A 26,003-nucleotide genomic window follows, 5' to 3' on the forward strand; every position below is an offset into this window, starting at 1 on the left:
ACCACTACCAAAACTGCAATCTAACAAATTCACACACAAACACCTAACCTAACCTAACAATCACTCTCTCTTGAGGAATCCGAAAAATATAGGTTAAGTAAACTTCATAAATAATTCATGCACGCAAAACATTTAGGCTAATTGTCAATACCTAATAACAAATCAGCTTCAGCCCACTCACAAAACATTAATTTTCAATCATAAAACACCTTTTCAAGCAGCTCAAGTCAAAAGTAAACAAACAGTAAAGAATAAACACCTTTACAAAATCACAATGCACAGTTCGCAACTGTAACTGTTGAAAAAAACAACTATCTAAACAGGTCCAATAAAGATATACAGTGAAGCTATTACACAAATAGCTGTTATCCCAGGAACTGTTCGAAGGCCTTCTGTGCGGGTCTGACTTAGGGGAGGTACGATTGAGGCATTAGTTCAAAATTCCTCCACGAACAGCGCTGTAGTAGAGAGCACTTTGGCAATGAAGGTTTACTAATCGCAAAAATAGTTCCGTTCATCAAATAAAATTATAAATGCCTCAAATTCAATTTTATTATTTTTTAATTATAAAATTAAACTATCATAACCTAACCGAACTAACCAAACTTGCTGATAATGAAATAATATAACAAAAGTTTAGTAATAAAAAAAATTCTGTTTATTAAATAAAACTTGAAACTGTTTAATTATTAAAATTTTATAATGACTTAATAATAAAATTAAACTGTAATAACCGAACCAAACCAACCAAACTTGCTGATAATGAAAAAATCTTGGACAAAAAGTTAATTCTACCAACGGGATTCAAACCCGGGACCTTCAGCATATCAGCCCGGCACGCTAATCACTAGACCACCGAGGCCGATGGCTTCAGATCGTATTGTTACGGTAATGGCGTTCCCTCAGCTAATAAGAAGCCCACAGCTGTCATCGTAGCCTCTTCTATACCTCCCCTGAGTAAATACCCTTCTGTGCTTACTTGTGGAAGCTAAGGTGCTAGTGGGTACAGAACGTCGAGTGTGCTACTGTTGATTACGTTACGTCATTTTCATTGTTAAACAGCAAAACAGCACGCAATCGAAAAATCAATTTTGCCCTTTGAGGTTATGCATTTTTGTTTTAGGTAAGTAACAAAGATCGCATATCGAATTTTATGTTTTCTTATTTGTTTTAACAATCTATGTTTTCCGTAAATTAACATAATCAGTGATAACATTGAGAGCTAATTAATTGGTGATAGTGTTAAACATGAACTACCCAAACAAACATTTGAAAGCTTCCGGGTAAGTTATTTTAGAAAACTATGGACGAGCATTTAAAGCACCCCAATTAGAAAAATAAAGCTAAATTCAGTTTAGTGGACCTAGGCCTACAAATCATTTAAAATTTCTTAATAAATATTGTCAAGCATTCATATCTACACCTTCACACCATAGGCCCTAAAGTTAACTAAGTTAGGCTAATTATCTGCCAGTAGGCCTATATCATTGACTATATAACACTACGTAGTGTTATATAGTCAATGCCTATATTGATTAACAATCAATATTTTTTAATCTTATCTATTATATACCCTAATGAAACTGTCATAACCTAACCTAATTAACCAAACTTGCTGATAATGAAAAAATCACATGAAGGTATACTAATCGAATCGATAGTTTAAATCGATACATTACTAAGTTAGCATAGCCCAGTTAAGAGACTGTACCCCCAATCTGTTGCCTAGGTAGTCTGTAGGATAACCTATGTTTTAGGCTTGGCTAAGTTACTTTGGACTTAACAGTAAGTTACAGTTGGTCAGCTTAATGTAATTATTATGTAATTACTATCCTGATAAGTAATTAGACCAACTTGTATACCAAAGGCAAAAATGTGGTTACTCTACTATAAACTGTAAGTAGGTCCCTTAGTCGCCATTAGCTGTATGGGCTATTAATTAACAGCTGTGTCTAAGGAATATGTCGACCTTAGTCACTAACTCCTAAGATCACGCCACTCATCCTACACTCATCTCCATTCATACTTGGCTTAAAATACCTACTTTGTATGGTCGCCAATTTAAAGAATAGTTTTAAAGTATTTATTTAAGTTAAAAAGTAAATCTATAAGTTGACTGGTTCTGCCTAGAGAGTTTAAATTTTTAATACAGGACCTTGGCCTAATGGAGATCACTTACCTATGCACAAAAATAAACTTAAGCCTAATTATTTTAAAATAAATTTCGAAAAATAATTGTTTTGTCACCCAGCTGCTTGATTATAATGTTAAAGTAGTGAGTAAATTTGAATTTGTATTTACTTTGTCAGTTAAGAGATTAGGAACTTAAGTTAGGCCTAGTTAAAAATTCGGCATAGCCCCTAAGTTACATTTTGATAACCTATTTGACTCTATTTTATTATCAAACATAAAAGTATTGATTCAATCGATAACCAAACAGCCTAGCCAAAAACCGAACGGTAACTAAATCGGTAACAATTCATTTACCGGTAGTTGTTGTTGAATAGCATACATTTTAGCGAATTTCCCATATAGGGAATAAGCTATTACCGTAGTACCTACTCATGGTAAGACCTGGACGCGGGACCGATTTTTTTTTCGTTTTGAGGTCCCTAGAGGCCAAAAACACCATCCGTTCAAATTCATATATATATACAGTCGAGTCCCGCAAACTCGGCACTCGATAACCCGGCAGTCTGGATAACTCGGCCATCGCCTGGCTCAGAAAATTAGTGATTTTTGAGTTCTAGTTAAACATGGACTCAAGCCAGCTCAAGTCAAATCATTCGCAGCTCGTACCAAGGATATGTTTTACTATATCTGATGACTTAATACTAACTTGTAACATAAATATAAATAATAGAGGCAGTTAAAATGTTATTGTTATTACTTTTTAATCCTAGTTCCCGATAACCCGGCATTTCACAAACACACCCTTCCAGTCCACATTACGCCGAGTTTGCGGGACTCTACTGTATATATATATATAACTTATGTGTCCGTCAGCACGATAACTCGAGCAAAAATGATCCGATTTTGATGAAATTTGGTACAAACGTGTAAACCTACGTTTATTCAAACGAGTTCGCGATCCAGCATGATCGGACCATGGGAACAGAGGGTTTACGGGTGGTTTTATGGGGTAAAAATAGGTTTTTCCCATTTTTGACCCAAAAAACATAAAATTTAGCAATTTCTTTCAAACCCATTTTGTAGAGCTTAAAAAAACGAATAATTTAGTATACCGTATTGAAGCGTTATTATGCGCCTAATGGTTACGGAGAAAATTCCAAAAAATTGTTAATTTAAAATTCCCATGTTATTCTTATGGAGAATAAGTAAACTGTTGTAGTTTGCTTGTTTATGAACATATTTTGATCAAATTTGGAAAATGTTTTTATTTCTTACTAGCTATTAACATTTTACAAAAAAAAAAAAAAACAGTTTTATCCTCCCTGATGCAGCAAACCTAAGTACTTGTTAAACTAATCTATATAATTAATACGCTACATGAAACTTTGTCGGTTGAACTCCGCCGCCATTTCTTAACCGATTTTATCCATTGACGTCTCATTGGAAAGAGCGTGTCGCGTAGATTTGCAAACTGGCCTTACATATTTGAAAAAGTCCCTTGGGCTCTGCCCCAGTGGCTTTGAAAGTTCCCATGTTATCCTTATGTAGGACATAATTGTTTACAGCTGTACAGTTTGATCAGCTGTATAATTTAATTGCTTCTATTTATTTTTCAATTCAATGAAACGCATTGAGTACATTTATTTACTATTTGAGTTTTTGTAAACATAACCCCCAAGACGGATCATGGTTGTATCTTAAATTTGTGTATTTATCGTTGTTTTGTGTCGCTATGACGGATCGTGTTAGCATGATTGTAACCTAAAATTGTGCATTTATCGTTATTTTGTGTACCTATAATTTGTTTATTTGTTGTTTTTTTTTAATGCCTCCGACGACAACGAAACATAGTTAGGAGGCGTAATCGTGATAACGACCGCAGCTACAGACGTAATAGAATAAAGAAACAAATATAATATATCCAACCCCTACCAGTAGTTGGAACTGCCTCTGTTTGCTCTGTTTCGTGTTGTTGTAAAGTCATAGGCTTAACTGATCACAGTCAGCACCTGACCCTGGACAATCTCAACTATTAGGTTACAAATGCGCCCTAAAACTCCAAAACGATTTTTCGTTCTCAATTGGCCCTCAATCAATGACCTATGTTGCCTGTACAGTGAGGCATTTTGAGAATAAGAAAACCGGCCGGAATGCTTTAGGTTTAACCAATAACGAAGATACACATGGTCTGAGTTACACACCGGTAATCTTTGAGTTGCCTCTTTCAAACTCATTGTAAAAATAACTGTTATTCGTTTTGAAATAACTCCTGTAGCCTAATACTTTGCAATTGCTCGAATTCGAGCAACGTGTACACTAGTTCTATTTAAATCGGGAATAAATGTTATATTTTTAAATAGACATTTCAGTGTAAATCCAATCTGCCAAATGGAAATTCGCTTAGTCTGCAGGTTTGCTGCGGCGGTGGTATTTTTTATTTCCTCATTGTTAAGGCCTACCTTTATTATTAGATATAGGTACATAATGTTAGGCCTATTTTAACATGTGAATTCTCTAAAATAACATGTAGCCTACTTAACTTAAAGAAATTCTGAAAATAATATGCCCCCGCCACAGCAAACCTGCAGACTAAGCAAATTTCCATTTGCCTGATTGGATTTACACTAAAATGTCTACTTAAAAATATAACATTTATTTCCTATTTAAATAGAATTAGTTTAACAAGTACTTAGGTTTGCTGCATCAGGGAGGATAAAACTGTTTTTTTTTTTTTTTTTTGTAAAATGTTAATAGTTAGTAACAAATAAAAATATTTTCCACATTTTATCAAAATATGTTCATAACAAGCAAACTACAACAGTTTTTGTTCTCCATAAGAATAACATGGCAATTTTAAATTTACATTAGGTGCATAATAACGCTTCACTATACTAAATTATTTGTTTTTTTAAGAACTACAAAATAGTTTGGAAAGAAATTGCAAAATTTTATGTTTTTGGGAAAAAATGGGAAAAACCTATTTTTACCCCATAAAACCCCCCGTAAACCCCCGTTCCCATAGTCCGATCATGCTGGTTCGCGAACTCGTTCGAATAAATGTAGGTTTAAACACGTTTATACCAAATTTCATCAAAATCGGATCATTTTTGCTCGAGTTATCGTGCTATCGGACACATATATATATATATGAATTTGAACGATATATACTGATGATTGATATATATATATATATATATATATATATATATATATATATGAATTTGTTCACCATATACTAAATTAAAAATTGATCAGGCCATTTTCGAGAAAATCCGATTTTTCTGTTATTTTACGAGTTTTTATGTGAAAGTCACCATTTAAAAAATACCCTCCTCGCAGCAAACTTGCAGACTAAGCGAATTTCCATTTATCTGGCTGGATTTCTACTAAAATATTCCCTGAAAATTGTCAGATTTATTTCCTTTTTAAATAACATTAATTTTAATGTGTATTTAGGTTTGCTGCTACAGGGAAGGTATGGAGGGGTGTTTTTATTGAAATGTTGATAGCTTAGTATGAAATAAACAAAATTGTCAAATTTGATCAAATATCCAAACAAACAAACTACAACAGTTGATTTATTCTCCATAAAAATAACATGTGAATTTTATTTTTTTTTAGTTTTTTTAATCATCACTTGTAACTGTTGGGCATACAACAACACTTCAATATATAACATTATTTCTTTTATTAAGTACTGCAAAATGGTCTGGAAAGGAATTGTGAAATTTTATGTTTTTAGAGTCAAAAATGGGAAAAACTTATTTTTACCCCATAAAACCCTCTTCCCATAGTCCGATCATGCTGGTTTGCGAACCCGTTCGAAAAAAAATTATAGGTTTACACGTTTTGTACAAAATTTCATCAAAATGTTGTACATTTAGGAAGTGTATTAAAACATAATATAACATCGACTTCAAATAGTTCCAGTAGACTTATCAGCTTAAAAGTTAAAATTTTACACTCGACTAACTTTTAGCGAATTTCCCACATAGGGAATAAGCTAGCCTATTACCGTAGTACTCATGGTAAGACCTGGACCCGGGACAGATTTACTTTTTCGTTTTGAGGTCCCTAGAGGCCGTTCAAATGCATATATATACTTGTATCTATATCTATATATATAATACGTGAAGCCGTTTTTTTTGTTAACGCAACTCCTCCCTTATTTGTGGACCAATTTCAATGTTAAAGGTGTCAAAAGATTCGTCTCAATATGTAGTTTTGCAATAAGGTTTTAGAATTTTAAAATTCCTACTATTACGGGCGTGACACCCTCTCAAAGGTCGGGTTTTTCCCATAAGAAACTTAGAACAAATTTAAAAACAAAAAAACAGCTGTTTATAAAAAGAAACTCATTAGCTTTTTGGGAGTAAATATTAAGGTTTGTAATATTCAGTAGGTTAAGACCAAGTTAAAGAGTTAATCAGTTTTGTGGGAAGAACAGAAAATGCCTCAAGTTCAAAGAAGAAATGTTGAAAACGGGAGGATGAGACAATAATAATAAGATATCTTATGCGTATGAGGAGAATAGAAGAGAGGCCTGGTCTAACAGATACCCATCCAGATACACATTCACTTGGTGAGATGAATAATATTTGCCATCTCTGCTATGCAACTTACTTTGAAAGTAATAAAATATACGAAGCACATAGTGTTGTCATGGTGGTAAAGTAAACTTGCCTAATGTCAGATCAAAATGAATGCATGCAAGAAATGTTTACTCCTGACACTGACAGATCGGGATATTTCAAACATTTAGTAGAAACTATAATAATGCCTTGACTATGATAAGTTCAAGTATTAAGATTATACCAAATCTTGGCGGACCTTATGTTTTTATTGTTAACTTTTGTATTACTTGCTCTAATTCAATTGGGAAAAACGCAAACGGATTGTTTACTTCAAGGTTATGTTGCCAGTTCCTTGGACAAACTTATACAAAGTTTTTTGACTGAATTCACCAACACAATCCAGACATTTCAAGTTAAAAATAAAAAGTTTCAAAAACTCTTTGCTTTTGAAAGTTATAGTGACAATATTAGACCAAACATAAGTGAAGGAATTATTATTTATGTATTCAACGATCGAGTAGTTACGGTCAAGTTTATTTTAATGATTCAGGAGAGGCAAATATATATATGCTGTTCAAAAAGAGAAAATGAAAATTGCTATCCAAATCTTATAGCTACAAGAGTTATCCAACGTATTTCGACAAATGAATCCATATTTTCAAAACTTTTGGACAGGTACCTATTAAGAGAAACTCCACTGAACAACGTGAGAACGTTCTGATGTGAGGCATATACTGTGACTGACAGACAACACGTTAAAATACGTTAACCAACTTTCAATGGTGTTGCTGCCTTAGCCTATTCAAAGCTGATTATAGCTGTTGATACTGTATCACTCCACTTTTCAGGATTTTCTACGTAGAAAATTTGTTTTATTTGAAGGATGTCTCAAATCAAAGAAATAAAATGACCCAACTTAAATTATTTAACACAGGTTATCAGTAAGACAACAGTTTTCTTCAATTCACACTGCTGGAAAAACTTTGTAGCATCATGTTAACTCGAATTTAAGCAGATCGTTTAGCATTCATTGGAAGTTAGTTATGAGTTAAAACTAGAGCAGAAATAATGTAGGTTAACCTTGACGACGCAAATACAGATATTCAAAATTAGTTTCTAACAAGTGTTTAAACAACTCTAAGATGTAACTACAAGTGCATAACGTTTTCCTCGGGATTATGTTTCATACTATTCGGCTCATTGAGCCGCACGGGTTCTCTAGTATATACGGTATATAATATGTGTGTGTGTGTGTCCGTTAACGCGATAACTTGAGCAAAGATTATCCGATTTTGATGAAATTTGGTACAAACGTGTAAACCTACATTTATTTGGACGAGTTCGCGAACCAGCATGATTGGACTATGGGAACGGGGGTTTATGGCAGTTTTATGGGGTAAAAACAGGTTTTTCCCTTTTTTACCCTAAAAACACAAAATTTCACAATTTCTTTCCACGAACCATTTTGTAGAGCTTAAAAAAAATAAAAAATAATTTAGTATATTGAACTGTTATTATGCGCCTTTAATGGTTACGGAGAAAATTAAAAAAAATTTAAATTCAAAATTCCAATGTTATTCTTATAGAGAATAAGTCAACTGTTTATAAGTTTGCTTGTTTACATGAACATATTTCGATCAAATATAGAAAATACATCCATTTCTTACTAAACTATTAACATTTTACAACAACAACACTTTTTTACCCTCCCTGTTGCAGCAAACCTTAGTACTCGTTAAACCAATTTGATTTAAATAGGGAATAAATTTGATATTTTTAAGGATAAATTTTAGTGTGGATCCAATCAGGCAAATGTAAATTCGATAAGTCTGCAGGTTGGCTGTGGTGGGGGTGTTTTTTATTTTGGGTGGATTTTATGATTTGGACTTTTATTATGGTTATAACATTGTAGGACAATGAATACAGTAGGCTAGTTAATTGGTTGATCGTTTCATTTGATTACAAATCTTTTTCCTAATTGGTCAAATAGATTAGCCTAACCAAAAACCAATAGTAAACAACATACCCATCACCATTACTCGTTTCAGATAGTCAAGATCAGCAATAACTCAACATGCCAGTACCATCAGGATCTTTCCAAACTTCAGGTCCCTCCTGTTTTGATAGAATGAAGATGGGGTTTACAATAGGCTTCTGTGTGGGCATGGCCTCAGGAGCGCTGTTTGGTGGTTTTAGCGCACTCAGGTATGAGTTTTATTATTCTTTTGCTTATACAGTATCGTTTTTGTTGCTTACAAAGTGTATTTCAGAGTACTTGATGAGCCAAAAACCTTAAAACCTCAGTGAGCTTTGAATTTTGTCAATTAAACATCAGGAATAAGTTAAGCCATGAATTGTTACGGTCAAAATAGCAACAGGTCAATTCAAATCCTTGATTTCTAAAGAAACTTTTGTTAGGCTACTAACAATATCGAGTGAATCTAGATTCTTGAAGTAATTCATTATTTACATGTCCTTGGGATTAATTTTTATATCACAAGAAACTAGATTTTCCTGAAAATAACAGCGCAAAAATGGTTTAACGCTCACTTAAATTAATTGAATTAACATCATTTTAAAACTTTTGTTCTGCTTGTCTCTGTTTCTATTGCGGCAAACTGTGAGTAGATAATACGTAAATTTATAGTCTAGAGGACATGATGAAGGGGAAGAATAGAAATAAAAACTGTAGCTCTAAATCAGTTGATACAAAGGCATTAATATAGACTTAGCATAATAAATAACTTCTTGATTAGCATTGTGTGTGTTGGCACTGTAATAGAAATATAAGTAAAATGCGTCTTCCAATACTAGTTTGATAGGTTAACTGTAGGCTACAAGTGTAAATATGTTGAATTAGTGTTGAAAGACATAATTTAGTTATTATATTCCTTTGTGAGTGTAATCATAATCTCCTTTAATACAAGATAACAACAACAAATGTGGCCAGCTGCACTTGCCAGCCCTCTACCATCGTAAAGGTCTATTTACGTACATCAGTTCTGGCACTTCACAGTTCAGATAAGTCACAGTCAAAAAATTTATTCTTAGATGGATTTTCTTTTGCACTATCTACACTCTTTCGGCATAGTTCCAAACCAAGTCGCTCTGTCGGTGTCCGTCTGTCAATTTCAGATCCATTCCCACTGATATGTTGAGATTGTTTTGACGCATGACAGATGCTTACAGCCATGTGATCCTATGCTTTTGACATTTAAAAAAATATGTTTTTATTAAATACTGTAATTAATTGTATTTATATTTTAAGTACTGTTTCTGACAATCATCAACATGGACGATGAAAAATTGATAGAATATTGTGTTTTAATACAAAGATTATGTACTGTAACATTACTGTAGTGACTGTAGACTGAGTGAAACCAACTAACAGGTAGTTGACTGAGAAATTGGGGATGCGACTGAACTGTGACTGGACTGATGTGTGTGTGAATCGACCAAACAAATATGTAAACCTAAAAAATGTGCAGATATTCCATACAGGTCTGTCCTACAGCTGTCTCGGTAGGCCGGGACTGCAGCAATACGGTACTGATTTTGTGTTGCCTTGTATTTGTAGGTTTTTTCCCCTCTAGGTATTGTTTTTCACATCACTTCAGGCTATCACTTCTAGAGGGGGTCATACTATTATCACTTAGATAAAATCAATTGGTGATTGGCAGGATTTGTATCCAGTAACCGTGCTCTATCACAAGACCAGCATCATTAGTTGGTAGCCCAATGACAAACGTGAAATTACATCTGGGCCTTGTAACGATCTGGCTTAGAATCGAACCAGCCTTGTAACCCCTCGGCGACCAAGTTTATTAAATAAAATAAGGCATACATTTCCATCAATGACCAAAACACAAGGTTTCATGATCTTGAATCTAATTCCGCCTTCAGGTGGGAAGAATCCTTAAATTTTATTAGCAAACAATCCATGCAATGCTGAGAATTCAAATAGGCTATAAACATGTTTAGACTTGTCGAAGGCAAAATAAAACAAAAAAAGTTTAATTCACATATTGTGTTAACACACAAACTGATATGTCTGTGGACTTCAAAACTGTACAGCTAGAGTTTGGTTTTCCAATCGTTTCTACTGTCCTTTTCTTATTTGATTAGTCTAAGAATGTATTGTTTTCAGCTATTTCAATTCTTAATGCCCAGTTTGTGTTTTATGCTCCTTCCAACCTGAAGACAGAATCAGTTTATAGATTATATGATTATGAAATTTTGAGAATCGTGTGAGAAAATCATTGCATTGACCCGCCAAAAAGCTGTCAGCCGTCAAAAAGATTCTACTATTATAGGTTTACATTATGTCTTGACATTAGGAACATATACAAAGATCTCATATTGTTTAGTATTTAGAAGGAAAAAGGAACAATTAACTTTATATTAATTCAAAAAAAGAATATTTATTTTATTTTAAATACAAATGGTAATGCCAAACGCCAAAGCCACAGAACCCAAGTCCGTTTTATCTTCAGACAACAATCTTATCGCTCTATTCATGTCATTGTCCTTATCGCTTGTCGTTCGCCTCAGACAGGTATCCTGGTCATTCTCTCTCTGTCCACGGCCCTATTAATATGGTCTAGTACCGGCCACCTCTTTTAATCTCATTTCCATTTACATTATTTCATCAAGTTGTTTCAGTTTTCATTTTTATTGCAATTAATATTGCCCAATCTTATTCTGAAGTTATTTTTGTTGTTTTAGTGACAAGTAGTATTTTTATTTGCGTTTTATTAACTCACGAATCATGCACCATCAAGTACGGTAATCAAAGTGTCCTGTGCGGTGTCGCGACTTCCATGTAATTAAAGTGGCCACGAACAATAAAAGACTTAGCGTTACGTGCGAACATCAAGCCTTCAAGCAGAAAGAAGAGCGAAAATCGTCTCATCCAACATCCAACTACCAAGGGTTCGTCACAGCGCCGACACTAATCTGAAGTTCAAATACGCCATCTTTCCCACTTCCCCCTACGTCTGCACTGGAGTTTGTAAAGGTACATGTTTTCAAGTTTCTTATTATTTTCCGCAATGTAATTAGCGGTGGTCCTTCGTAATTTACCTATGAATAATCACTTTTAATATTCAATTTTTAAATAAATACACTCATACGTAACACATATATTTGTTTGTTGTGACAGGTACGGGTTGAGAGGCAGAGAACTAGTCAACAGCGTAGGCAAGGTGATGCTCCAAGGAGGAGGAACTTTCGGTACCTTTATGGCCATTGGGACAGGGATCCGCTGCTGAACTGACGACTGCTTCATTGTATCATACTTTGTTTACTAATTATTCACAAACCCAATAATAAATTGTATAGTTTCATTAGACTATGTATAGACTTAAACTAGTATATAATTTCTAATTAAATTTCTTTTGTAAATCACTAGTCTGATTCATTACCTTCGGTTGCTATCGACCGCGAGTTGTCCAGCGGGTTGACTCCGGCCAGTTTGGTTTTGCCGAAGGATAAATGACGAATGATGTGTGATGTGTTGAATGCAGACGATGAAAACGGTTGGACATCGTGCACTGTAAGACGACAAAGTTGACTTAGCGGAACTTTAAAGATTAATAGCTTGAAAGTAATTAACTTTTTGATGAACTTAAGTGTTCATTTTAAATACTTTTGATGAGCTTAATCTTTCATTTTAAATTGCTAGAAATTAAGTTATGTCAATGAATTATGGTAATACTATAGACTTCAATAACTTTAGGAACCTAAATCATGACAGGTTATCCTATAACTTAAGAGGTTTTAAAAATGTGATTAGTAACACCAAAACTCGTATTTTCTCTCATTTACTCACCATGTACGTGATTCACTGAAAAACTTTGTCCTGGAGCCACATGAAAACTTCCTCCCACCTGCAACAATGAGTCTGTTTTATTGGAAGTCTTATATATGTTCATACAAGTACTGTATGTTGTGATCCTACTCGCATTATAATTAATTACAATTGTAAAAAGTTGCTGCGTAATTGGTAAATATGCAGTTATAGAACTGGTCAAATGATAAGTCCATTTGATAAGATGAACACTAATCCAGTCCAAAACCTGGTTTTGTCTCATGTCAACTTGCAGTAGAAACCATAACCAATGTTAATGACAACTTTGTTCAGAACTTCAATAATTATTGGATAAGACAGTTTACGAGAGATTGTAATCATACTGCTACAGTACTACATTATCTAAACACTTATATTTGTTTAAGGAAAGGCTCTAGGCCAGGATTTTAAATTGTAGAAAAAGGAGGATAGCAGCTAGCTTACCTTGAAAGTGTGGGTAGGCCATAGAACAAGTAGAAAAACACAATATTTCGTCCCCTAAGGGACTTTGTCAAGTGTAGAGAGAGTTACAAAATGCCCATTTTGTAACTCTCTCTACACTTGACAAAGTCCCCTATTTTGTAACTCTCTCTACACTTGACAAAGTCCCTTAGGGGACGAAATATTGTGTGCATAGTGTTTTTCTACTTGTTCTATGGCCTACCCACACTTTCAAGGTAAGCTAGCTGCTATCCTCCTTTTTCTACAATTTTAAACACTTATATTGACAGAGGAATATCAGAAAACAGATTTTCATCATCAAGTGGTGAGTCTAAAAGTAAATATACAATACATATTCAAACAAAAATTAAGGTTTTAAAAAACTGTGGAACTGTCAAACAATTTTTTTTAGTAACAAAGTATCGTTTGAAAGTAGCACTGGTATATAAACCTAAATTTTTGCTTAGTTTAAAGATCCGGATGCTATGTTTATTGGCCATGCCTATTGCATAACTGTTATGCATAATGACAGTAAAGTATTTCTGATTCCGTCATAGAGGATTAAAGAAAGTGAAGAGTTTTACACTGGTTATCGTGGGATTATCTGATTTTTCTATTTGATGCTGTTGTAAATGTCATATCCAAGGTACATTTGTTCGATTAAAAGCCCAGCTAGACCACCAGAGTAAGTGATGATTTAGGCCTGTATTACACAAGTCAGTCAAGTTGAGCAACGTCTGATAGCCAACTTCTTGTAATATCACCAGGCATTTGGCTCTTATAGAACTTACAACACAAAGGCAACTAGTTTTGCTACCAACTTCTTAGTTATCGGTCACACGACCGCAACCACAGCTACTGGCTGTTTGGTCTGCTTGTGCTTCTGTGTACCATACAAATAATCTAACTTAATTAATAAATTGTAAATTGATTTACAGTAGAACCCGTAATATCCAGCCTCGGTTTCTCTGTTTTACCAGGAGGTTGATCCAGTCACTGCTAGTTTTATGTCCTAAACTACGACTCAAGCCCTCTCACGGTTTGTCTGTTTGTTACATTTTACTAACCTCTAAACAATTGGTTGATTATTTACGGGCAGTTTAGAAAGCTATGGTACATTAATTGTTTAAACAAAAAACTTAAAGCCTAATAATCATCAAAGCCAATTTATTACGATTAAATTTTTACCTCCATCTTTATTTAGATATGAGTTTATGTTAACTTAAATCTGAATTCATCGATGACACATTATTGTTAGGCAGGCCTATAATCATAGTTTCTATAATAGATTGGTAGTATCTGACCAGAAACTCAGCCCGTGGTAACCAGATATGGTGTTGAATATAAAGTTTATATAAAGTGTTGAAATAAATACATCAACTTACCCGATTAACCTCCAGATACCCATATATTTGACAGCCTTCCTTGAGAGCCCGAGCTACCTTCTCTGCATCTTGAGTAGACCTACATTGCTCTACTTTATCAATCTCTACTAGAGACCATCTCTTCAGTTCATACGCTTTCTTCACATCTTCGCACGTGTTACAGCAACTGAAAAACATCAAGGAGAATAATTTATCTACTGTACTGTTTCTGATGCAAAATCATGCTAGGAATAAATACATTTTACTAAAGTTCACGGTTTCATGACAGTGTTGTTTAATGATTGATAATAAAACTGGAAATATAGTCCGGCCATAGGCTCATACAAACAGTGTGCCGCATGGGGCCCCTCGCTTGTGACAAAAAAAATTATCATCCATTGTTGGTCATTCAACACATATTTATGTTGTACTTTATTTGTTACAGCACCAATATTTTGTGCCGTACAAATTTTATAAAATCACCCTCAATAATCACCGTTTGTTTTTGTGTCCTTGTTTCATGAAAAATAAATCGGAATTGATGAACATGACCACAATATTGCAGATATTGCCTCCATTACTACAACCTTGGGTAATCATCGCAGATGAGTTTCAGATCACGAAAAATCATTACGGATGTAACCTTGACAATGGGATCATGGATGTTGCCATGATTACTGAAGCTAATCTTGAATGTTGCCGAAATCACGGGAAATCACCTCAAATGCTGCTGTGATCGAGTAAAACCTGTCACAATACTTCTCTTAAAACTCTTCCTTGCATAATCAAAAATATATTCTAAACTTTTCCTCATTCTCTCCAAATCTTGCATAAGGTGATGATATTACCCATTCATTTTTTTTATAAATGGGATATACCTAATGTTTCCTATTACCTATTGAGCACAACAGCACCAAATCTAAATCATTATCAATGGAATCACCATCCTCCCATAGCCATGGAATGCATTTATAGAAATCACGGCTGCGCCACACTAAGTTGTTACATACTATTTCACAGCACCCAAAGTAGTGGAGGAGGGAAGGGATAGTCCACCTGTTTGCGGGCTCCTGCGACCGTGTGCGTTGCAAAGAAAATCTGTCCGCCTGCAGGGGTCCATTCTCATGAGTCTGTTTGTGTGTGTGCCGGTCTTAACACTAACCAAAACATAGGCGAGACTTTGGATTACCTGTTAATTAAAGTCATAAGCATATTTACAGTAATACACATAAATCCCCTACTCGTCTGATCCATTATTAGTGACACGGGATGAGTAATAATATTTTTTTTTTAATACTATAGTTAAGTTTTATGACGAAGACTTTTAACACATATTGCATTTGCTCCTCTAAATTCAATGTTCAAAAAACTAATTTCATATAGTTTATATTAATACTGTATAGAAAATAATAGAAAAAGTTGTCTAAACGTCAAGTTAAACTACAAAACTGACTTACGTAATATTTCTTTCTGGATTTTCAGCACCATAACAGCTTCCACACTTGGGCAAAGCAATTGCGGTATCATTCTGAAAATTTAAATTACAACTTTTAAAACAAAATTCTTGTTAATTGAATTCCAACAAAGCTGAGAACGCACTTTTGTGAGATGTTGTTGCATAAGGAATTTCAATTTGAGCACCCTAGTGTGGTAAAATCATTAAGACTCTTTACAACATCTTTTGATAAACATAAATAGGGTTTGTAAAATTCAACTAAAAATCAATACCTTTGGCCCTAAACACCAAGATATTTACCTAGTGACTTACTTACTTGGTATGTTCACTGCCAACTTCTAGGAAAATTAGGTACCCAACAATTACAACAACAGTTACACAACACAACAATTACAGTTAGTAATAACAAACATGTAAACTTAAACATTGTGCAGATACTCCATATAAATTTGTGCAACAGCTGTCTTTTTTTCTCTTTTTTTTTTTGCGGCCTCTTTTAACCTTGCATTTGCACATAGACTAAGCGCCCGTGCGTGGATCGTTTACAGCAAAGCAAGGAGTGAGCCGTTACAGTACAAAGGTGAACTGTACTGATAAAATGTTATCGGCAGTGACTAGGATCCGAACCCACGACATCGCTGCCTTGGGCCCGAAGTCCGCGACGCTACCGACTGAGCCACCGACTCACCACCTTTGGTCTTGGTAGTCCGGGACTGCAGTGTTACGTATTTTGTCTCACATTGCATAGGTACTTGTTTTATTCCTCTAAGTTCTAGCCCAGAATTGTTTTCCATATCAATTCAGGCCAGGTCTAGAAAGGATTATGACATTATCTCTTAGATAAAGTCCATTGGTGATTGGCGGGATTTGAATAAGGTACCTTGGGGACCGAAACTCAGGTGATTCAATAATTATTTTATAACGTCTTATTCTTTTCAAGTTCTCAACTTTATTTTGGACTTAAACCACGATATTTTTAATTTGTTATCTATTACTATTATAAAGAAGAGGTGGTGTCTGTCTGTGTGTAAAAGGATCCACTTCTGGAGGTGTCGTCAGAATATGTTACAAACATTAAACACAAAACACGAAACAATAACAGATATGCCTATCAATTCCCGGTGTACATTACCGCGGGCAGGACTGGAAGTAACCTGAATCAGGTTATGACGGACCGACGTGGTCTCTGGATTGTCGTCTGTGTTATCAAAAGCTGTCATTGGACTAATCGGTAGTGTTGAAAATATAATGAGATTCATAATTGAGTTTTTAATTCAAAATTATTGACAATAATAACCAATTTATATGCTGGTTATAAATGATGGTCTCGACATTCTACATTACTGCAGAAAAGGAAATTTAATAAATACTTTGGAAGAGTTTGAAATATATAAATACATAAAACTAGGGACAGTACACAAATTTTGAATGAAATCACTCAATTAATTATGAATCCCATTATATTTTCAACACTATTCTCAGTCACTACATCCAATATCAAGAAATTTATCATATTTTAATATAGTTTCCATCTTCTGGCTATCTGGAAAAAACCACATCTCTGTAATTGTCTTAAAATATGCAATTATATAGTAGGTTTTTATGTGTGCAATGTTTAAATTAACACTTTCTCAACTCCTGATTCATATTTCCATACCAGATTTTACTTTGTTACTATTAAATAATTTTCAACTATCACCAAATTCTTTCCAGAGACCACGTCGGTCCGTCATAACCTGATCCTGATTCAGTTATTCTGACAACACGGAGAAGTGGATATTTTTGTAAGCCTGACGATGGTGGAGTTAAAGAACCGCCAAAACATATTATGTAGCAAGTAAAATTCGACACTACCATACATGTTAAGGATTGTCTGACAAGGTGTGTTTTTACCATTCTTAGAAGCAATCTTAATTACAAATGGCAAAATGTTGTTGGTGTTAATGTGTGTTGAAACACTTTTTCGGGCTTCTTATACAAAATTACACATTCATTATGACAGCTAGCAAAACAACATCCCCCCCCCCAAAATTCCTGTGGCGAAAACACACCACAGTACCCCCCTCTGGGCACCCCTGGTAGGAGTGCATCCATTTTAAGGCATTTTCAGTGAACCAACATTGTCTCTTTTGCATATTGACCCTGTTGCAAGGCAATACCAAAAAGGAAAAGGTTTGTAAGATGGAGTTTAAAATAAAAGAAACTTAAATTAAATTAGGCCCTACCTGTGATTTATGCGTCCCAAGTTCTGAAACAAAAACCAGTATTGTTAAAAACTTAAACTGAAAAAAGTCAACCGTATACCTATATATATTATCTTTACAAAAACATTTGTCTTTATGAAAACAAGTTACAAAATTTCACAGCCTTCTATTATCAAGCATCTTCTGATTAACAGGCAACTGTTTGGCTGATTGGTAGCAATTAGACTGATAGGCAATCTTTTCAATAAAAAAAGATCCAAAATTAATATTTGGTTTCCAGGTATAACTATTTTCCCAATCACTTTTTATAGTCAGATTGGTAACATTACAAATGCCTTAAGACCAAAAAACTTTGAAGAAAAACAATTTTGTTACAGTAAACAATGATAAAATGATGAACAATATATTTATCTTGTTAACGAATTTGTCTTATACATTGTAAACACGGTAATTATAATTTTTATTTGTTATATCTTACTCTCTTCCTTCTTGGGATCTTCAATGGGGTTTCCAGCAAGATCTAAACGTCGTTTGAATATACTATGTTCAATATGTAAATGCTGTTCGCCAGAAGAGTCCATTGCATCAAGGGCAAGGTCTGTAAAACAAATATAATCTTATAAATTACAAATTACTATTATTAAAGCGATAGATAAACTTTACCAAGATTATTGCTGCAGGGTAATTTTAATTTTCCATTTTAATCACTGTCATACCCATTACTCATCCCATGTTTCATAGTTTTTACTAGCTTTCATAGTAAAGCTGATCCATACAGTACTCCGCTCAGCATGATGGAGAGAGCAAAAGGAATTTTTTGTCACAATTAAGATTATTGTGACATTTCCCATCACGATTGGTAAAAAAACTAACTTGAAGTTTGAAAACTTTGTCTTTGCTTAATCATGGTGGGAAATGTCTGCAACAATCTAAAATAACATAAAACTTAGTTCTGTAATGTCCACCGTGCAACCTGTATCCATTTGTCCTGTGTTTTAATCCTACCGTGTATTAAAATGTCTTTTTATGTTTTAAATATGAACTTTAAGTATCAATGTGTATTTATTTGCTTATGAAGACATCTGTCAGATTTCATAAAACTTGATATTTTGGATTTGAAAATGGGTCTTTTAACTGAAAATAGTAATACCCAATCTACCGTTTTATGACTGAAGACGGACAAAAGTACGTAACCTATTATGTATTTATTTTATGCATACAAAATTACCATTTGATTACAACCTATATGAATAAAATTACAGTTTTGTCTGTACATTGCGTAGAATAATGTAGTTTTAGGTTATTTTTACGTTTCATAGCCTAAGAAAGACGAAATGAGTTTTATTTAAATTTCTGTCCGTCTGTCTGTCTGTCCGTCTGTCTGTCTGTAACACCAAATGTCAATTCACATGGCCTACTCTGAGAAAACTAGAAAACCGATCCAGGTTCAAATCATTTTTCTGTATTCACTGGATTGGTGAGAGTGTCTTTGGCTATTACGAGTAAAATATGGCCTTATTACTTTGGAAATTACATCAAATATATTTCTTAAATATAGTTTTATCCCAATGTTTACTACATGTCATTTTTTATGAAATAATGAACAGCTGTCTGGATTAAGATTCTCACTTCTAGCTGTCACTAATATGTTTTTTTTTTCTTTTTTTTCTTCGCCACAATCCTCAGATCGGGGAGTCGTCAAAATTTCTCCTTCTTCATCTTCTTGGCAGCCTTTCAGCTAGCCCAGTGTGTGTATAAGTGTGTTCTTGTATGTATTCCTTTGTTGAGTAATATGGTTTGTTTATAAGGTAGTTTTTTAGTGTCTTTACAAATGTGGTATGATTTGAAATATTTTTAATTTTTTCTGGCAGAAGATTTATGTATTTAGATCCTGTGTATATTGGGGTGTTGCTGAATTTTTTTAGTCTGTGTTGTGGCAGGTTTATATTGTTTTTGTGTCTGGTGTTGTGATTGTGATAATGTGACCGGAGTGTTGGATTGGATTTTTTTGCTAGGATTATGGTTTCTAGGATGTATTGTGAGAAAACGGTGGGAATTTTGAGCTGGATGAATAGGGGTCTACAATGTTCCAGATAGTGTGTCCTGCATATCGTCCGTAGTACTTTCTTTTGTAGGATAAGTAGCTTGTCCATATTGTTTGCAGATGATGATCCCCATGTTGCAATTCCGTAACTCAGGTGAGAAGCAAAAAGCCAGAAGTAGGCCATTCTGGAGGTTTCTTCGTCGGTTATGGTGCGAATTCGTTTGATGCCATAGTGTGCAGAGGCCAGTTTTTTACACAGATGTTCGATGTGCTGCTGCCAGGATAAATTTTTATCAACAATTATTCCCAGGAATTTAGTGGTGTCTTGCGTTGTGATACTGATGTTGGTCCAGTCGCTTTGATCTTCTAGGTTGTTGCTTGGTTTGAAATTGATGTGTGTAGTTTTACTGGTATTAAGTTTTAGATTTAGGTTATTGTATATTGTTGTTGCTTGTTCTACTGCTGTGGTTATGAGTTGTTGGTTATTTTTATTTCTATCTGTAGGTATTATTATGGTGGTATCGTCTGCAAATAAAATACATTTGAATTCTTTTGATAATTTTTCCGGTACATCATTTATGTATATCAGGAAGAAAAGTGGGCCAAGTATGGAGCCTTGAGGAATGCCTTTTGTATTTTGTTTAAGTGGTGATTTGGATGCTATTATTATGTTGTTCACTTGCTGATCGGTTTCAACATATTGGTACCTATGGTCAAGATAGTTTTTTATTAGTGCCAATGCTTCTCCTTCAATATGTAATTTTTTTAGCTTTTGTAGAAGTATATCCCAGTCCAATGAGTCACACGCTTTTTGAAGGTCTAAGAAAAGTCCCGATGCATTTTTTCTGTCTTCCCAGATACTTGTTATGTCTTCACAGAGTTCTGCAATTGCGGTATTTGTTCCTCGTTTCTTCCGGAAGCCATGTTGACAGTTTGTGAGTAGGTTGTTTGTTTCTAGGTGATTAATGATTTGGTCGTATATTTCTCTTTCTAATAGTTTGGATATTGTTGGTAGGTTAGATATGGGCCTATAATTTCCAGGATTTTCTTTGTCTCCTTTTTTAAATTTTGGGTGAATCTTTGAGATTTTTAAGTTTTTAGGTATTTGATTTTCGTTGAGTGAGGTGTTGATTATATGGAGTAAAGGTTCCGTTACTTCTTTACATTGAATGTTGTTTACAAATAGGCCTACTGCAATATTTCCAATCACATTTTGTCCAAGCAAATCAAAAACCATTCATTGAATCAAGTGAGATATCTCAAGTGACCTTTTGACTAAAATAATGGATTTAATTGATCGGAAGTACAACAATGTGTAACTGTAAAATTAAAATAATTATCGTCCAGGTCATGAACCTGGAGATTCTATGTCTATCAAATTCTACTTGAGTTTTGATAACCGGTAAAAATACTGTAAATCAGTATTTTATAGAACTGGGAAAGTTACATTTTTAACCCTTCCCGGACAGGCGAAATCGTGACATAGAACGGGAAAAAATTAGAGGAAAAAATAAAAATTTTCTTGTTTGTGTTTTGTTATACAAGTATACATAAAATAAACACAATGGAACACTTCATACAGTCAAAATAATTTTTTACTCGTTTTCAACTATGCGGATATATCCGCTCTCGTCCGCGGATGAGTAGAATAGCAACGGATATATCCGCCACAAGTCCTTTATCGCCAAAGACTTAGGCGGTTATATTCGTCACCCGTCCGTGAAGGGATAATCGTCACCAATAGCCTACAATCGAGGATTCCACTCATTAACGGTGTTTTGATGGCTGTTGTATCAAGTAAATAATCACAACTGCAGTGGGTGATCGCGGGTGTTGCTGCGATCCCAGAAGACCTTTACGATTTTGTTGTGATTGTTACGGTGTTTTTCTGCTAAACTCACTTTTCCAATATGTCACTTTCAGTTTCAACTCACCGCTATTGCGATGCCATCATTAGACCATACCGCAAACAGGCTTATGGGCCAACTCCTATTGGTGCGTAGCCCTACCTAATTACACATAGTAGCACACTTTTAGGTAGCAACACATCACTATTTACAACTTAGTTATTGTTGTTGTTGCATCTTATTTCTTACAGTCATATTAAAATTAATTTATATCTTCCTGTATTCCGTTTCCTGTCTGGATTCCAAAATGTTATTCCATGCTATGAAAATTTTAACACATTTGAGTAAAACATTTTTGAGCAAACCATTATAAATTATTTACGCTTTACGTTGATTACGTAGCCTATCAATAGATCTTGTCCGGTTTACTGTAAATTACCAATTTAAATAGTTTTTAGTACTTCATTTCATATAGTATGCAGTCATTTCGACATATCTTGGTATTAAAAAATAAATAGTTATTTCTGACGGCATTATCACTGCACGATAAGTAAATACGATATGATAACATTTCATGACACTAACAAAGATTGCAAATACAGTACCTTTTACCTGTACAGTAGAGTCCCGTTAGTCCGAAATAAAATCCATTTGTGATTTGGCGGGATTGGAACCCAGGACAAAAATGAAAAATGTTAATAAAAAAAATGGCGAAATATTTACTAAAAAACTCTATAAAAAAAGTCTATCTCGCCCGGCCGCTACAGAATACTTTGAAGAAGTACAGCTAACTGTGTAAAAGTTTGATAAAAAAAATTTTAAGAAAATTAAAAAAAAAATTTAATTTAAAAAAAATGTTTTTTGGTTTCGGATTAAGCGGACTTTCGGATTACCGAAGTTTGGATTATCAACTATAGTTATAGCATTTTACTATGCTATAACTTTGGTTAAAGCATAGTAAAATTAAGTTCTGTCTTGTATGTATGTCTGTTGTTAACGCATCAGAGTGCTTATTTCTCAGTGTATCGCAGAAAAGACAACAGCACAATTAATTGTTCATGAAAATGTCAACCTGAATGAAGTGTGCAGTTGTGAGGTAGTATTTTAACTACTTTATCCAGAGTGGGAAGTAGCTTTTAATTTTACTTTAGAGCTATGCATCATAAATCTATAAAGCGGTTTTTTGTTTGATTAATCATTGGATATAAAATATACTAGGCCTAACAAGATTTATATCCGGGTGACATTTAATTGCTAAGCATTTGTTCTGGCTTGAAACTGTCAGGTATTGTATATGCGAAGGTTTATGTGTATCCTATAATAGTTTTGCCTGCATATCTGGAACAATTCGTACACTAAATATGCAAACCAATTGCTGTTCTAAGAAGGTTTCAACTGACTACAAGTTCCCCGTCCGTAGAACGGGTACACAGCTAGTTTATATACTTACAATCACACGACACAGCTGGTACCACAATATCTATGTTAATCTGCAGTTTGCTTCCACTAGAAGTATCAACTACTATCATCTCCACTGTTTCTGTGTTGAATGCAAATTCATAGACACGCTTACTCAGCAATATTGCAATCACCAGCCAACAAAGAATCGAGGCTGAAACAAGACCATGATAGATAAAACCTATATGAAAAAAGTAGGGGAATCATAAAAGGAGTACCTATTTATAAAAAAAACATTTAAAGTTGGAAACAAATTACGGTATATCTTGCAACTTATATTTGCAATTGATCTACGAGGGCTGTCCATAGATTAACATAGGCCTAATTAAAGCCTTCAACAAGATGCTGTGGCGGCAAACCAATTTTGGTCAAATCTGCCAACAGTACTGCGAGCTTTACTTCAACCACTGCCATCGTCTCGTTTGAGGCAATGAGTACAGTTAGAGATATATTTCATCCGTATTGGGGTTTGACTGAATGAGAGATTGGCCTAACTGCATGGCTATAAGATAAGGCTGCCAAGCACAGCAGTAAATCCTGGTAGTCTAGAACTTGTCGATCAGCTAGCAAAGCTTCCATCACTTAAATGGTATCTCGATGGATATCAATGAACACTATCCTCTTGTCTTGTTGTGCAAACGTCCAAGGCTTTCTTCAACTCCTTTAAAGCCACTTTAGCTCATTTTGTACTTCTAAACAATTTTCTGTAAACACAACCGTCAACTGGGGATGACCAAATACCTACACAGTGTGATTTATACTTGGAGTGAGTGTCGGTTTTCCCCCACACTCTTTTTGTGAGGATTAATTTTTGTTGACTCTTTTTGTAAATAATAATTGATCTTGGAATAATCGATATATTGATCGATATTTTCATTCGGTCGTTTTTGACAACAGACACGGAAGTCAACCCCAATTTTATTGCAAATTGTATTTGATTCTCTGAGTTATTATTTCACAGCTTTGGCCGGGTTTGTTTGAAATGTAATCGCTGTATGCTTTAGGTACTTTCTCACCGGAGGATGAAATTAGATTCTAGATCCTGAAACGTTGTGAAAACTTGGTTCCCTAAACTAATTTTAATGGAAAATTATTGCAGTAATCTCTTGAATACCAATATTTCTTTATCACCAATAATGACATTTAAAAATAGCCTAGGAAGTCTAATCGTTACATAGGGGTGGGGACATTATAAGAAAGTATATTAGTGCATGGGTCACTAGGGTATCCTGGATTTTAACCTGGAGTTGGAGTGTTGACTACAAGTTTATTTTTAGAAGACTGAATTACAAAAAGCCCCCTGCAATATACTCAGTTGGGATGGCCAAGTTTGTGTTTTAACTGATCTTTTCTTCCCTAGAGGCATATTACTCATACAAATAATAGACTATCAGAATGAAATTCTTACCTGTCCCTCCAGAAACAGTTTTAACCCTAAAATCCTCAATGGGCTTTGAATATGCATCTAACTGTTTGAGTGTTTCTATACTAGGCTGGAACTTTTTTAGAAAATTCATTATATTTTTCCACTATAAAACTTAAATTAGCCTTTAAATAAATAATTGATTTAAAATTTTAACCTAATAACATACACGTAAACAAAAATTATTGAAGCAGGCGGTACACGGAATGGGCACACGGGAGGGACTAAGGCTAAGGTGTAGTGACGTCATTTCTCTAGTGGCTAATGTCTTCTCTTGAGGCAACACGATTACCGTAACGAAACGGTTTGATTTCAGCGGCGTTCGTGGCGTAGTTGGTAGCGTTTCGGATTGATGTTCAAGAGGTCCCGGGTTCGAATCCCGCTGGCAACACAAACTTTTTGTCAACAAATTTTTCATATCAGCAAGTTTGGTTGGTTAGGTTAGGTTATAACAGTTTAATTTTATAATACTAAATTTTAAAATTAGTTTTATAATTAATTAAAAATTAAAAGTACTGTAATCATTAATTAGATTTGTATCTTATATCGTTTTTGTTATTATCAGCAAGTCTGGTTGGTTAGGTTATGTTATGACAGTTTAATTCTAAAAATTAAAAATTAATTTAATAATTTTAAAACAATATTTTATAGTTAAAAAGTTAATTTTATAACTAAAATTTAAAAAAAATTAAATTTTTTCAACTTAGCAGTTCTAGCGGCGAACGCTGACACTACAAGATATGTTAGCCTTAGTCCCTCCCGTGTGCCCCACCGGGCGATACACAGTGAACCCGGTTTGACACTTTGACAATCTGCTTTTTGTAAAACATACAGACCAATTTAATTTGTTGATTGACAGTACATTAGACAACGAGTAAAACTGCGTTCATTGATCACGTACTATATCTAATGAGGTTTTTTCCTAAGACGCTAGACACGAGACCCCCAAGCTAGACCTAGGGGTGCGGCATATCACTTTTAGATAAAATCCATTGGTGATTTGGTGGGATTTGACTGATTTGAGCCCGGGACTTCTCCCCCCAAAATGAAATCCTGGGACCGCCACTGCTTAAGGAACTGAAGTCCCACGCTCTAACCACTAGACCAGCCCACTCCCCATATCTAATAAAGTGGATCTTTCCTCCAATATTTTCATACGGTGCTTATGCTATATGCGATTTTTTCAATATAAACTTATATTTTATGGTTTC

General features: G+C 34.4%; 2 protein-coding genes across 4 annotated transcripts in view; one reads left to right on the top strand and one right to left on the bottom strand.

Moving 5' to 3' along the window:
- Nucleotides 1-24,985, bottom strand: part of LOC129004617 (endoplasmic reticulum-Golgi intermediate compartment protein 3-like) — a 41,716-nt gene extending 16,731 nt beyond the window's left edge. Inside the window, exons 1-8 of the mRNA XM_054433150.1 lie at nt 24,778-24,985; nt 23,362-23,523; nt 18,499-18,618; nt 18,042-18,064; nt 15,818-15,888; nt 14,382-14,547; nt 12,538-12,595; nt 12,131-12,259 (exon numbers count right to left, since the gene is read on the bottom strand). Of these exons, the coding sequence (XP_054289125.1) occupies nt 12,131-12,259; nt 12,538-12,595; nt 14,382-14,547; nt 15,818-15,888; nt 18,042-18,064; nt 18,499-18,618; nt 23,362-23,523; nt 24,778-24,886 (838 nt within the window). The 5' untranslated portion in view covers nt 24,887-24,985. The remainder of the gene's footprint in view (nt 1-12,130; nt 12,260-12,537; nt 12,596-14,381; nt 14,548-15,817; nt 15,889-18,041; nt 18,065-18,498; nt 18,619-23,361; nt 23,524-24,777) is intronic.
- Nucleotides 1,017-12,113, top strand: LOC129004618 (reactive oxygen species modulator 1-like). 3 transcript variants are annotated; one of them, XM_054433151.1, is made up of 3 exons: nt 1,017-1,123; nt 8,756-8,912; nt 11,869-12,113. In XM_054433151.1, the coding sequence occupies exons 2-3, from the start codon at nt 8,782-8,784 to the stop codon at nt 11,975-11,977; spliced, it is 240 nt and encodes a 79-aa protein (XP_054289126.1). In that variant the 5' UTR covers nt 1,017-1,123; nt 8,756-8,781; the 3' UTR covers nt 11,978-12,113. The 3 variants fall into 3 exon arrangements, with proteins under 3 accessions (XP_054289126.1, XP_054289127.1, XP_054289128.1); XM_054433152.1 differs by having other exon boundaries at nt 1,024-1,123; nt 8,760-8,912; XM_054433153.1 differs by lacking the exon at nt 1,017-1,123 and adding an exon at nt 1,202-1,283.
- Nucleotides 24,986-26,003: the final 1,018 nt, after the last annotated feature.

Source organism: Macrosteles quadrilineatus, unplaced genomic scaffold, assembly GCF_028750875.1.
Source record: "Macrosteles quadrilineatus isolate MER2022 unplaced genomic scaffold, UCM_ALF_1.0 Scaffold_10__1_contigs__length_6754688, whole genome shotgun sequence".
In the NCBI taxonomy this organism is placed as follows: Eukaryota; Metazoa; Arthropoda; class Insecta; order Hemiptera; family Cicadellidae; genus Macrosteles; species Macrosteles quadrilineatus.

Excerpts from the sequence above, each read along its gene's own strand:
- LOC129004618 (XM_054433151.1), top strand. The coding sequence starts at position 8,782 with ATGCCAGTACCATCAGGATCTTTCCAAACTTCAGGTCCCTCCTGTTTT. Across the intron at positions 8,913-11,868 it reads GGTGGTTTTAGCGCACTCAG|GTACGGGTTGAGAGGCAGAG; the intron begins GTATGAGTTTTA and ends TTGTTGTGACAG.